Raw genomic sequence first — 15,006 nt, forward strand, 5'->3', positions numbered from 1 at the left:
ATCACCAATGCAATCACTCTAGTGTACAGCTGAAGACTAGGACAGGTTATAAAGGGGATGGAGATGAAGGCAGTGCATTACAGGTTTTAAAAAACATATTTTATTGTTTATTATTTTTAAAAAATCCAGTGACAAGATTGTCATGTATTTTCCTCTTTAGTTTTTAAAACCTAAAGGTAGATTTTTAGCAATACTTGTTAGGTTTATTGCAGTTACTTCTTTCTTGGTGTTTTTGTAGCACAACTTTTATTTTTGAAATCATGTAACGTCCAAATTTAAACTTTGGGATTTAAAGTGCGATTATATAATTAAATATAATGTATTTTATCAAACCGTCCTGAAGCGCGGGAAATGTTAAGGTAATATTTTTTAACATGAAAATGCCGACTAGTTTTTAAAGATTATATAACGCTAATAAAATTCTGACGATTCAATTTTCTTGGCTTCAGTTTTTTTGTAAAAGTGTAGCACTGATTTCATAGAACGTAGGTGAAAGAAAAGAATAAATCACACCAAAGCAGAATAAGTTCAGTCCCTTAACAATTTAATGTCAAAAAAAAGCCATTGTTTTAGCTGTTGGAGGTCGTCATGCTGCCTATACGGTAAGTACAAAAATGCTGTTCAGCGTTGTGCTACTGTAAAACGTCGAGAAATCGAGCCTCAGAGTGTCTGTAAGAGAGCACCTTGGATAGGCAGTTTTTCAAATACAATTCTTAGTATATTAATAGACATATGCACAAATAAACCAAAATTATCCATTCCAAAGATTCACTTTCATTTCCATTCACAGAATGGACAAGAGAAAAATAAAAGTAAAAACAATCACCTGTGTTAAAGCAATTAGTCAACAGAAGGCAAGAGGAAGACTTGATTTAGTTCTACGTTTAGTTTACGTAGAACTCGGACGTTTGTCGTCTGTGTTGTTTCAAAATGATGTCTGATTAAAAGTAAACTCCTGTCATTCGGTCGTAAGTCTCGATTCTGCCAGCGAAAGCTTTTAAATGGTTTAAACCTCATTTAAATGTTCTTAGATCCGGGTCTCTCTGTGGGTCACCTTGACTGTGGCTGTCTGTTTCCGAACATTAGAGGAATGATGTAAACAGATATGTCATCCCCAGATCCCAGTCTACCGATCGGTGTCCTCCAGCCTTGTTCAGTAAGTACACCTCGAGCTTTCATCACCAACTCCTGAGCTGCCAGCGTGTACCTTAACAACCAGAAAGATGCAGACAAGCTGTCACACATCAGCAGGGAATAACAAGTAGTATTATTTAGAGAAAATCTGTTTTTAGCTGTTTGTCAAGACAAAACTACTAGCATGCATTGTGTCATTCATTAATGATTTCCTAACTATAACGATAAACCACATTTTATTGTAGCTTGTCCCATAATTCAGAAATATTATCCCATTCCAGCCAATCCATTGTATATCATAAATCATATATCATTTACATCCCGGTTCGTTAATTTTCCTATCCTTAAGATTTCTAATGAACTGATGATTTGAATACAGTGTGGAAACACGAGCAGAACTGTGAGTTAGTGGCTGAGGAAATTCTGCAGATGAAGCATTTTAAGATGAAAGACATCCGGCAAACTATAATAACTAATCATTCATCATATTCACAGTAATAACTATACCCAGTTGCCTAGTAGCTACTTATAGACACCAAAGGCAGATGTATTGCTTGTTCTTGCCTGTTACTTAAGCATGGTTTGCCATACTGGAGAACTTGCCTGTAATGGTTGTCAGGGTCACAGTTTCCAAGGAAACTAGTAACTGCCTCAGCCACTTCCTTGTTAGAGAGAACATCCCATAAGCCATCTGTAGCCAAAATCATGACATCATCAGCCCCATGCTCAAACTGCTCCAAGTTGTACATTCTGACCTGGAAACAACACGTCAGGTTTGTGTCAAGCTTTCTGTCAAGATGGAAATGCAAGTCTATAATCAGCTGTAACTCGTTTTTAAATACGAGGCTCAGACACTTCTAAAAGGTTCACGCGTTGCGCTTCTCCTGCAATTTTCTCAGGGCTGTTTGGCCAAAGATTCAGTCGCTCGATCGTCTTTAGATGTATTATGGTCATGGTCGCAGGTTGAGAGCAAACACAAAAAAGCTCTCATATCAAAATCAAAGTTAGTTTCAAATTCCATCGCACAACCCCAATGCAAGATAAACGTGGTATCAAGTGAGTATTTTTCCATGCATAGTTTTAGCCCAGGCTAACAGGCAGAATCACAGAAGCACAGAATCTGAGTCTTGCTTGTGTTTGTGGAGATGAACTTTGGTTGAACTCATGCCCATTTGCAATTGGAAGATCAAAAGCTATTCAGATAGACAGACAGTGCGAGCGGAGAACAGAGAGTACACCATGCTGTCAGGAACTACAGCGCCTCCAGAGAAGTCCAGCTTCTCACGGTTAGGTTCACATCTGCTTAAAATTAAATGTGTTTCAAAGGCATTAAAAAAAAAAAAAAGATCTCAATGTTATCAAGGACATAATTCTGACTTCCTGGTTACCAACAGACTATGAAAAGTACAGAAATATACTTAGCATTCATTTTAGATGGATTAACGTATCTTATCTCATATATTATGTTCAGTATTGAGTGTATTAAAGGTAAAGTAATTACCTCTGGACTGCAGGAGAGAAAAGGTTTAATGCAGATATCAGTGCCATGCACCTTCAGGTCATGATCACCGAGTCCTCTGGTCACTCCGATAGTGGCCATCACCCGGGCCTGCGACACCAGAAGAACGCTCACAATTCAACTCAACATCACTGTCCTGCGATTTACATCATTTAGATTTATGCAAATGAACTAACATTACCTCTAAATCTCTAGTAGAAGATACACATACAGTATATTATATACAGTACATTATGTTATTACATTATGTTATAACTAGTAAAATGCAACTCATTAGTTCGTACCATTCATAAGACTTTGGCACTGAATGTCTGAGGTTTCACCTGGCTCTGACCGGCTTGTCTATAGCTGACTGACCGACGCTTCTGGTTAGATGCTAACTGCATTTCATTGGCTCTGTACATGTACCTTGAACAATGACAATAAGGTTGAATCTAATCTAATCTAATCTAATCTAATCTAATGTCTTATGACTTCTTGACAACTTTGAGTAATATAATGATATAAATTTCGGCAGTCTCAGGCAGAAGAACGTGTAGTTTGTGAATGGTCAGATTAAACCTGATGTTCCATTCTAGGAGATGTTCTTAAGTTAATAAGAACATATATTTTTTTGCAGTTGTGCTTTTTATATCTAGAATATTCATCTACCTTCTCTGCTGCATTACAAATGCAATAACTATAGATCCAGCTATAAATTCAGCTATAGTTCCAGCTATAGTTCCAGCTTTACAGTAGGTCCAGCTATAGTTCCAGCTTTACAGTAGGTCTAGCTATAGTTCCAGCTATAGTTCCAGCTTTACAGTAGGTCCAGCTATAGTTCCAGCTTTACAGTAGGTCCAGCTATAGTTCCAGCTTTACAGTAGGTCTAGCTATAGTTCCAGCTATAGTTCCAGCTTTGCAGTAGGTCTAGCTATAGTTCCAGCTGTAGTTCCAGCTTTACAGTAGGTCTAGCTATAGTTCCAGCTATAGTTCCAGCTTTACAGTAGGTCCAGCTATAGTTCCAGCTTTACAGTAGGTCTAGCTATAGTTCCAGCTGTAGTTCCAGCTTTACAGTAGGTCTAGCTATAGTTCCAGCTATAGTTCCAGCTTTACAGTAGGTCCAGCTATAGTTCCAGCTTTACAGTAGGTCCAGCTATAGTTCCAGCTTTACAGTAGGTCTAGCTATAGTTCCAGCTATAGTTCCAGCTTTACAGTAGGTCTAGCTATAGTTCCAGCTTTACAGTAGGTCTAGCTATAGTTCCAGCTATAGTTCCAGCTTTACAGTAGGTCTAGCTATAGTTCCAGCTATAGTTCCAGCTTTACAGTAGGTCTAGCTATAGTTCCAGCTATAGTTCCAGCTTTACAGTAGGTCTAGCTATAGTTCCAGCTGTAGTTCCAGCTTTACAGTAGGTCTAGCTATAGTTCCAGCTTTACAGTAGGTCTAGCTATAGTTCCAGCTATAGTTCCAGCTTTGCAGTAGGTCTAGCTATAGTTCCAGCTGTAGTTCCAGCTTTACAGTAGGTCTAGCTATAGTTCCAGCTGTAGTTCCAGCTTTACAGTAGGTCTAGCTATAGTTCCAGCTTTACATTAGGTCTAGCTATAGTTCCAGCTATAGTTCCAGCTTTACAGTAGGTCTAGCTATAGTTCCAGCTATAGTTCCAGCTTTACAGTAGGTCTAGCTATAGTTCCAGCTATAGTTCCAGCTTTACAGTAGGTCTAGCTATAGTTCCAGTTGTAGTTCCAGCTTTACAGTAGGTCTAGCTATAGTTCCAGCTTTACAGTAGGTCTAGCTATAGTTCCAGCTATAGTTCCAGCTTTACAGTAGGTCTAGCTATAGTTCCAGCTGTAGTTCCAGCTTTACAGTAGGTCTAGCTATAGTTCCAGTTGTAGTTCCAGCTTTACAGTAGGTCTAGCTATAGTTCCAGCTTTACAGTAGGTCTAGCTATAGTTCCAGCTATAGTTCCAGCTTTGCAGTAGGTCTAGCTATAGTTCCAGCTGTAGTTCCAGCTTTACAGTAGGTCCAGCTATAGTTCCAGCTTTACAGTAGGTCTAGCTATAGTTCCAGCTATAGTTCCAGCTTTACAGTAGGTCTAGCTACTGTATAGTTCCAGCTGTAGTTCCTGCTTTACAGTAGGTCTAGCTATAGTTCCAGCTGTAGTTCCTGCTTTACAGTAGGTCTAGCTATAGTTCCAGCTTTACAGTAGGTCTAGCTATAGTTCCAGCTATAGTTCCAGCTTTACAGTAGGTCTAGCTATAGTTCCAGCTTTACAGTAGGTCTAGCTATAGTTCCAGCTATAGTTCCAGCTTTGCAGTAGGTCTAGCTATAGTTCCAGCTGTAGTTCCAGCTTTACAGTAGGTCCAGCTATAGTTCCAGCTTTACAGTAGGTCTAGCTATAGTTCCAGCTATAGTTCCAGCTTTACAGTAGGTCTAGCTACTGTATAGTTCCAGCTGTAGTTCCTGCTTTACAGTAGGTCTAGCTATAGTTCCAGCTATAGTTCCAGCTTTACAGTAGGTCTAGCTATAGTTCCAGCTGTAGTTCCAGCTTTACAGTAGGTCTAGCTATAGTTCCAGTTGTAGTTCCAGCTTTACAGTAGGTCTAGCTATAGTTCCAGCTTTACAGTAGGTCTAGCTATAGTTCCAGCTATAGTTCCAGCTTTGCAGTAGGTCTAGCTATAGTTCCAGCTGTAGTTCCAGCTTTACAGTAGGTCCAGCTATAGTTCCAGCTTTACAGTAGGTCTAGCTATAGTTCCAGCTATAGTTCCAGCTTTACAGTAGGTCTAGCTACTGTATAGTTCCAGCTGTAGTTCCTGCTTTACAGTAGGTCTAGCTATAGTTCCAGCTGTAGTTCCTGCTTTACAGTAGGTCTAGCTATAGTTCCAGCTTTACAGTAGGTCTAGCTATAGTTCCAGCTATAGTTCCAGCTTTACAGTAGGTCTAGCTATAGTTCCAGCTTTACAGTAGGTCTAGCTATAGTTCCAGCTATAGTTCCAGCTTTGCAGTAGGTCTAGCTATAGTTCCAGCTGTAGTTCCAGCTTTACAGTAGGTCCAGCTATAGTTCCAGCTTTACAGTAGGTCTAGCTATAGTTCCAGCTATAGTTCCAGCTTTACAGTAGGTCTAGCTACTGTATAGTTCCAGCTGTAGTTCCTGCTTTACAGTAGGTCTAGCTATAGTTCCAGCTTTACAGTAGGTCTAGCTATAGTTCCAGCTATAGTTCCAGCTTTACAGTAGGTCTAGCTATAGTTCCAGCTTTACAGTAGGTCTAGCTATAGTTCCAGCTATAGTTCCTGCTTTACAGTAGGTCTAGCTATAGTTCCAGCTTTACAGTAGGTCTAGCTATAGTTCCAGCTATAGTTCCAGCTTTACAGTAGGTCTAGCTACTGTATAGTTCCAGGACAATCTCATTCAGACATGCAGTTAATTCATGTCCCTGTTATTAGATCCATATTTTTGATTTAATACAAGTACAGATCTATAGATTTGTCATAAATACGTCTCATACCTTCTTCCCTTCTCCAAAAACCAGTGGAAACCTCAGGTCCTCCTCCTGTAGAGTTTTATATGCCCTACACAAAGAAAGAGCACTTTATTGAGAGCACTTGGCTGCCAGTGCACAGGATAATGTGTTGACATAACACCATAACATTTAAAGCTAAAAAGCTAAATGACTTATATACTATATGCTTACTTATAACTTACATGTTATATTTGCATTAAGCAGAGATATTTTGTCAGTATAAGCAGCATATCCATCTGTCTTTCCCTTGCATCCTTATTTTGCTATTTTAATAAGATGTTCTGTGCTGCATACAGACCCCACAGTGACCTACTACTCAGGCTGTCCCTAGAATATGGCCTTTCAGCCGGACATGACGTTACACGTCTATTAAGTGCTAACAGTTGTACATGAAGCACTCTGGTCGACTCGATGTGGAATGTATAAGGCTGTGGACAGTTTTAGCATAAAATCCTTCACAAATCTAATTGAAATTCCACCCACTGATTCATTCATTTTCTGAACTGCTTATCCTTCACAGGGTCTCTGAAAATCCAGAGCCTATCCCAGGGCACTACTGAGGCAAAAGACAGGGGACAGACTCCCATCACAGAGCACAAATGAGAGATTGCAATCAGCCTACAGCGCATGACTTTGGACTGGATGGAGGTCACCAGGGTACAAAGAGGAAACCATCAAGGCATGGGGAGAACACGCAAACTCTGTGTCCGGAGGCAAAAATCAAACCACCCTCCCCAGAGGTGCGAGGCAAACGTTTCTTACACTAATAAGTATAATCTGGCCGATTTATCAGCATATTTTTAGAAAACAAGCTTTACAAGGATATGAATAGATTGTGCTGAGTGAGTTTTTATCTGTAGTATCTCGCCATTAAACTTTAAACAAAGCCGACGTCTTCTCGTCAGATCCAGATTTAAACGTCTTTAAAATATCGTTAGAAATCGGTACGTTTGTTACGTAAAGCCGACCGACCGTCCGGTCGCCCGATATACACGTAATATATTCATTAAAACAATAAAGACACTGAAAGCATCCAGGTTTCCACAGACATTTCCTCTTACCAGCCTTTCATGCTGTAGTCTCTGTACAACATCCTCTTCCCCACCTCCTTCTTGCAAACCGTTCTAGGGAACTCCAAATGCGTGAACTCATTTCCCAACAAGTGAGGCTGCATATAAGCCTGAATGGGAAAAGTATATAAAAGCATAAAAGTCATGGATTGTTATCTTCTCTTGTTGTCAGACAGACAAATTTGCATTAATCTACGAACTAGTTGTGGGACTGAGACTAGTTTAGGTCAATGGGAACAGATGTGTTTGGTTGTAATATTTTCAGTATAAGACACTTATATGTAATTATTATTTCTGTTGTGACTTTATTTATATATTTAAGTAAATCCACTTAGTGGCGATTTCCATTATTTAAAGCGGTAAGTAAATAAAAGTAAATTAAAATAAAAAATAAAAATCTTACCATTCTAAGGTTTATTCAAAGCTTCCTATTACTAGTGGTATAAAGAAAAGACAATCAAATCCCACAAAGTACATTACTGTGTCTTATAACATCTGACTTCTCTTTCAGTCTTACCAAACACTGAAGTCTCTGTCTCTCTGACTCTGGAGTGAAGGCACTTGACATTGGGATGATTTCCCCACTACGCAGAATTATGGCCCTGGCAGAGAAAACAGAAAACACAACTGTGCCTTGGGGAACATTTAAAAGCTTCATCTGAAAGGTCACTCAACCTACTTTAGTGTGAGTGAGAACTGAACGTTGAACATCTGGATGTTCCTTTCCTACTCTGAGTGTATGTGTGTGTGAGTATTGTGACATAGGACTAGCTCGACTTCTACGACACCCGACCGCTTACTCTGGCTCGTGGTAAACTGAGATAAATAAATAAATCAAGGTCATGTGGTAACATCATGTGGTGCATGATGTACTGTACAGGATGAGAATGTGTACACGAATGAGTGTTTCAGTCTCCACACCTTGCAATATCATGCGATTATTGTAGCTAAACATGTCAGCAGTTGCTACGATGGAGTTTACTATCATTTGGCTTCATGCTTGTCACTGACGTATGAAAGGACTAACAAATTTGAACAAATCTCTCAGGATTGCATGAAGCAATGCGTTAGATTTTACTGGTCTCAGATCAGAGATCAGAGATTTACCTGCTGTCTCCTGCATTGGCCACATAAAGCTTTCCCAACAAGCAGATCACCACTAAAGCTGTGCACCCTCCAGAGATATCATACACACTTCTCTCTCTGCCGATATGTTTGTCCTGTAGGTACAAAATATAATAAAAGTAAAAATATTAGTTAATACTACAGTTCTAGCAAAATTCTTTGCAGACTACAGTATGTCTACCATCTAGTGGCTGCTGGTATATACAGTAGTAATTCCTCATAATGTTCTTAACCAACATTTAAACACCTCCACGTTGTCCGTGACCTTACAGTAGGTCTGTCCGTTCCTTCAAAACTTACCATCTCTTTGAAAGCATTCTCAATTGCACCGATCACCAAACTCTCCTGCTTCACTTTCTTCTCCATGAAGAAGCGTGGTGTTGGTGTGTTGGGTGAACCTGGAGCTCCTGCAGCACCCCTCAGTGATGCGGCTCTGGATAGCGCTCGCTGTGATGAGGCTGACGGGCGAACATGCAAGCTGCTCTCCTCGCCGAGACATGTAGGAGGCTGCAGTGAAGGCTTTTGAAGGATTTCCAGCACACTCTGCAGCTGTTCCTCGACGTGCAGGTGCAGGAGCTTAGACGCAAAGACGGCAGCACCGGAGCCAGCGTGGCCATCAAAAAGTGCCCAGTAGTGAAAATACAGCTCTTCCTCTTCATGCTTAATACAAGAACGTAAACACATATATTAATACATACGGTGAAATATGTCTATATCCAACACTCATCAAAGGTATACGGTCCTGTTGGTTGTTCTGTATTGTACTGTGAAAGTGTGTGTGTGTGTGTGTGTGTGTGTGTGTGTGTGTGTGTGTGTGTGTGTGTGTGTTCACTGCTGTGTGTGTGTTTGTGTGTGTGTGTGTGTGTGTTCACTGCTGTGTGTGTGTGTGTGTGTGTGTGTGTGTGTGTATGTATGTATATGTTCACTGCTGTGTGTGTGTGTGTGTGTGTGTGTGTTTGTGTGTGTGTGTGTGTGTTCACTGCTGTGTGTGTGTGTGTGTGTGTGTGTGTGTGTGTGTGTGTGTGTGTGTGTGTTCACTGCTGTGTGTTCACTGCTGTGTGTGTGTGTGTGTGTGTGTGTTCACTGCTGTGTGTGTGTGTGTGTGTGTGTGTGTGTGTGTGTGTGTGTGTGTGTGTACTTTGGATGGGTTAAATGCAGAGAACTAACTCTGACTCTGGGTCACTGTACTTAGCCGTATGTCACGTCACTTATATACCTTTATAAAATACGCCGCAGGTCTCAAGATAATAATTGTAATATACAAGAAAGGAGTAAAAGATACATGGAAGCTAAAGACAGGTTTATAGTGTGATCAGTGATGATTATAGCAGCAGTTGCAGCATTCAAGGAATTTATATGTCTCTAAATAACTTTCCCCTTTACTGTATATTTAGCTTGGTTCACTTTTACATAGAGGAACATCCAACATCCATTCTATCTTATTCCAGCACAATAACATCTCGACTGACCTTCCAGAGTCTTATAAACGTGTCCCAGATAATCAAGAGCCAGATTTTGTCACCATCACACCTGTGTGTGTTTAGTGTACAATCCTCGGCCCGTCGCTTTAGCTTCCATCCTTTACCTTATTATTTAAGTCAGATCTGCAGTATATTTAAACACAGCCGATATTTCTGCTAACCAAACGTCTTAAATCCCTGCACTAGAAAAAGACGACTCAGTGACTATGTAAGGGACGTCAGGATTTCCCAAGTGTACTTTACTGAGTGTTGTGAGGTTTAGATGTTCAAAATCTTTGTTAAAAATAAAAAATAAAATAAATAAAAATAAAAATTCTGGTTTAGCCTTGTCACAAACCCATACATTTAAGATATTTAAAATCTAATAATGTAATAAATTATAATAAGATGTAATTATTCGATATGAAATCATTAATTAAAATGAATAGATGATTCAGCAGTGTATAATTCTATCATTTTTTTTTATCATTAATCGAAGCATTATGTGTGTCTTCACTTCTGGCTTGGTTTTCACTTATGATGGGATTAACTAAAAAGAAAAGTTTATGTTAACTTGTTGCATGCTGGAAGAGAGTAGGTGTAATACCGATGGAGCCGAGGCGACTAAGCCACTCACTGAGCTCTCCTGAATGACAGAGTCCTCTGTAGACTCCAGAGATTCTCTGGTTGGTAGTGAAGCTCGCCTCCTGCTGGTGGGAGTGTAGCTTGGGCTAGCGGGATCCGCAGGTCTTTTCCTCAGCTCCACCACCTCACAGCAGGCCTGGTCTTCATTCAGAGCACTTTTACCAGCATTAATCACCCTAAACAGATACAACAATAACTACCAGGAACACAGCACATTGACATTGTGGGGTTTTTTTGCAGTTATAATATCATGATCGATACCTGCAACGTAATAGTTCCAGTAATTCTGTGTTTCTGTCATTAGGACCGAGTTTTACAAATTATCTTTCATTAAAATGAGTTGGTTATTCCTTTATGCTCATAAATTAAAATAAGAGTTTAAAACTTGGTTGTTTTAAAGTCAGGTGTGCCCATAAAGCCCCAGGTCCAAAAGCAGCTAGCAGACAGAGATGAGAACCTTCCCACAGCTTCACTACAGAAATATAATAAACCAAATCTTTTCAATAATTCCTTCCGACTTACAGTCCTAGATTATGGTGCTAACAAATTTAGGTCAAATCCAAAAGCCATTTTATTTCTCTGACCACACCTTCAAAGATGCAGTGGCATCTAAACTAATAAGGTTCTGGGTTATTTCTCAGGAGGTTGTGTGTACAAGCCCCAGCACTGACCCTGTACACTGACCCCAACCCCATCATTATTTAATGTCCACTTCAAAATACTGTGATAATGTGTATTTAATTAAATCTATTAATGTATCAGCTATGAAAAAAATATATGGGCACCCCTTTTATGTAGAGGTAGTGCTTAATAACTGTTAATAACATCTATTGTGTTTAATTAAAATATTAAATAATAATAATAATAATAATAATAATAATAATAATAATAATAATAATAATAATAATAATAATAGACAAAGCTGATCTGATTTGTTTATCCGATTCTTTACATTCTACAAACATCTTCTGTTCTTTTACAGTATATCCGACTTACACCGGAACGGAACTAGAGCTATTCCTCCCCCTAACCGTTCATCGATCAATGACCCAGTTACTTTGGAGTAATGCATAAAAGCCCCCATCTCTTAGGACCCTGAAGGAGAAAAAAAAACCCTATTGACTAGGCTCTCTTCACTTTACAAACTCATCTTGATTTCATTATTACTGGCAACGCAGGTCAGATTACATAACCGACTAAAGATCTAAAGCTTTCTTGGCTCCAGACTGGAGCGAAGGATGAGACTGAAGACATGAACATATTGCATCACATAAACATTGTACGAATCCAGTGTGAAGGAGGATTTTGTTATTAAAATTTTAACTGTGTTTTTTGGTGTTGACACGTTACATAAACAGTAAACTGGACCAACCACGTGTGACTGAGAAAGCTGCTAGCATAGAAATGGGTGACAAATTAAAGGAAAAAACAATATAAAGTGTCTAAAATATCAGGTCTTCTACTGGGTTGAGACTCGTTAGACAATCTAACGGACATTCGTGGCCTTTGGTTCAGTGCTATGTCATTCCGGAAGAGAGCACTAACTATACTATGTAGTGTTAGCTTTGCAGTGACTCTTTACAGTTAAATTTTATCTATTTTTTTTATTATTAATCCAACACCCATCCGCCCCCACCCCCACCACCACCCCTTTCTAAAAAATGCTTCAGTATGTATGCATTTGTAGCTTTTAAGGATTTGCTAGCATCAAGTCTGTCAATATATTGATCGTTCCATCCACTAATGGCTCTATTAAAGCAACGTGGCGTTTGTAGTAGAGATATTCTCCACCCACATGGGGTTTTGGTGTGGCAGAGAGAACAGCTGCTTACAAGCTGAGAACGCATGCAATGGCATGTTCGTCTGATGTATAGCCTCTTAACCGCGATGCAGACTAACACCATGTAGCCATGTGCAGTAAATGTAAGCTCAGATCTCTAAACTTCGACCTGTCACGTGTATCAATAGGTAAAAATCTGAATGTAAAAAAAAAATAAAAATAAAGACTAGATTATGATAACAAGTAAACAAAGTCATAGGGGATATCTGTGTGTGTGTGTGTGTGTGTGTGTGTGTGTGTGTGTGTGTGTGTGTGTGTGTGTGTGTGTGTGTGAATAACAAAGTAAGCAAAGCACAACAATGGGCACCAGGCCTGAACAACCTGCATATAGAATCAATACAAGCTGGAGCACATTTTAATAATAATAATAATAATAATAATAATAATAATAATAATAATCAAGGATCATCATCCAGAACCACTTTATCTTGGATGGCAGATAGCCTGGAGACTATCTCAGGGAATTTGGTGCTCAGGGTCCCAACCCATAGCAGGACACACACACACACACACACACACACACACACACACACACACACACACACACAAGATGTCTCTGAACCTAGGAAAAACACTAAAAGCACAGGAAGATCATGCCAACTCCATGCTCCATGCGCACTGGGTGGAGCCGGTAATCAAAATCCCGGAGATACGAGACAAACGTGCTAACCATCATCATCATCATCATCTTCGTTAGCGTAAGGTGCACTGCAGACAAAACATTACAACCTGGAATGCTGAAGGAAAGAGAACGCGTCTGCTTACTCTGCGTAGCCAGTGGACCAGGGCAGTCGGCTGCTCTCCTTGGCGTTCACGATCGGTCTGGTGATGTGGTCAGTGGCGCACTGCAGCTCATCCACACACAGGTCGAGGAACTCGGGTCGAGAGTACGGGAATCTCAGCGGTAGCTCATTGCCCACGTCGTCATTCTCCTGGTTTGCACCAACACCACCAACACCACCACCACCAGAAGCCATGATGCCGCCGATCATGTTGGAAACGGCGGATCTCATCCGTGTGAGCATGATAAGAAATGAGACACAGCGCTGTTTAACACCACCGTGAAGGTTGAACACTGAACACTGAACACTGGCTGCCTGTCAACTTCATTCAGCTCCTGCAGCATAGAGTCAACGCCGAACAGAAGCCCTACTGAATGACGTCATGTGCCCAACCTGCCCGCAGTCCTTAAAGTGCTCTGAGCTTCTTGACTTATCAGCAGTTTTCATCTGATAAAAGAAAGACAATTCTTCTGTTTTATCGTCTCTTCTGATCCTTATTTATAGATCTGATAGTAAATGTATGGGCTGGAGGGCAGGAGGTAAAAAACAAATATACATATGTTAGAGATCATCTCTCTCTCTCTCTCTCTCTCTCTCTCTCTCTCTCTCTCTCTCTCTCTCTCTCTCTCTCTCTCTCTCTCTCTCTCCGTACAAACCATTTTTTTCTTTAGTCAATGCAAAAGCTTTAACAAAATACAGTGAGAAAGATGGGAAGCATCGATTTCCAGGTCATGGAAACCTTCTTTTATTCCCCGTCCTTGGTAAGTTATCCCTTGGCCATTTTAATAAACAATACACAGTTGCCTGTGATGGTGACCAACTGTTCTGGTGGATCCAGTGACTGGATCAGCAAACGAGCCCATCTGACACCAACAACCATGCCTCACTCATCACTCAGATCACATGTTTTTCCACATTCTGGTGGTTGATGTGAACATTACCCAAAACTGCTGGCCCGTACAGTATCTGCACGATGTTATGCATTGCACTGCTGCCACATGATTGGCTAATTAGATAATTGCCTAAATGTGTAGGTGTACAGGTGTTCCTAATAAACTGCTCTGTGAGTGTGTATTGAAAATAAATATGGTTAGTGCTTGGTAGAAATAGGGGTTAAAAAAAGAGCCTATGGTATTGGGGCCCATCAAGAGAGCATATTATAATGCAGTATAATGCAGCTTAGTTCTTAGATGCATGCATACATTCACAACCCAAAATTCTACTTTTTTTTATGTTCCTGAAACTTTCCAGTTTCCTTCAAGAACTAGCATAAACCATATATTAAAGTTCTCACACTCATCCTCTTTCCTATTCTTTATCTTTCCACCTCCCAAAAACTAGAAGTATGAATTGAATTAGAAGGTAAATTGTGTGCATTGTGTGAGTGTGCATGGTGTCCTGCGATAGCTTTACAAGCATCATGCCCTGTAGTTCCCGGATCCACTGTGTCTCTGACCAGGACACTTCAGTTACTGAAAGAATATTATGGTATAATTTGCACTACCAAAGAGAGAACATTGACCTGCACACTGGGTGATGATAAGCAGTGACTTATCAATATTCACTTTGCCCTGATGTGCTCCTGTTGTTGTGATTATTTAATATTAGTAATTAATATTATAATCGTATATTATAGGTTCAAAAATGAATTCCCAATTTTCCCAACCTGTATTTCAGGTTACTATGGTAAGATATTTGTGCTTCCAAGCCTGGTGCACATGCATAATTCAGATTGTGACGCAGTAAGTGGTCAATGAAAAATGGCTAGCTATTTAGCAACCTCCCCAGACTGAAAGAAAAGGAAGACAAGCTCCATTATAGCAAGATCAAAGAAACACTGAGCTGACGGAGAAGAGCTGGTGGCATACATGGCCCAAATGGAAGATCTATTCGCTGCAATTTAATTAAGTGCAGAGCTTCAACACAACCTCGC

At 40.0% G+C, this 15,006-nt stretch overlaps 1 protein-coding gene and 1 long non-coding RNA gene across 3 annotated transcripts; one reads left to right on the plus strand and one right to left on the minus strand.

Annotated features, from left to right (window-relative positions):
- Window positions 1-1,023: 1,023 nt before the first annotated feature.
- Window positions 1,024-8,397, plus strand: LOC113639137. Its single transcript, XR_003439774.2, has 3 exons — window positions 1,024-1,156; window positions 6,672-6,891; window positions 7,733-8,397. It is a non-coding gene; the product is annotated as an uncharacterized LOC113639137 (long non-coding RNA).
- Window positions 1,051-13,646, minus strand: ppm1h (protein phosphatase, Mg2+/Mn2+ dependent, 1H). 2 transcript variants are annotated; one of them, XM_027140845.2, is made up of 10 exons: window positions 13,057-13,646; window positions 10,414-10,627; window positions 8,647-9,006; window positions 8,329-8,441; window positions 7,739-7,823; window positions 7,213-7,331; window positions 6,137-6,200; window positions 2,636-2,743; window positions 1,738-1,889; window positions 1,051-1,207 (listed from the first exon to the last, which is right to left on the minus strand). In XM_027140845.2, exons 1-10 carry the CDS (start codon window positions 13,314-13,316, stop codon window positions 1,051-1,053), a joined length of 1,632 nt encoding a protein of 543 aa, XP_026996646.1. In that variant the 5' UTR covers window positions 13,317-13,646. The 2 variants fall into 2 exon arrangements, with proteins under 2 accessions (XP_026996646.1, XP_026996647.1); XM_027140846.2 differs by having other exon boundaries at window positions 10,444-10,627; window positions 13,057-13,645.
- Window positions 13,647-15,006: the final 1,360 nt, after the last annotated feature.

This window comes from Tachysurus fulvidraco, chromosome 10, assembly GCF_022655615.1.
Source record: "Tachysurus fulvidraco isolate hzauxx_2018 chromosome 10, HZAU_PFXX_2.0, whole genome shotgun sequence".
NCBI lineage: Eukaryota > Metazoa > Chordata > Actinopteri > Siluriformes > Bagridae > Tachysurus > Tachysurus fulvidraco.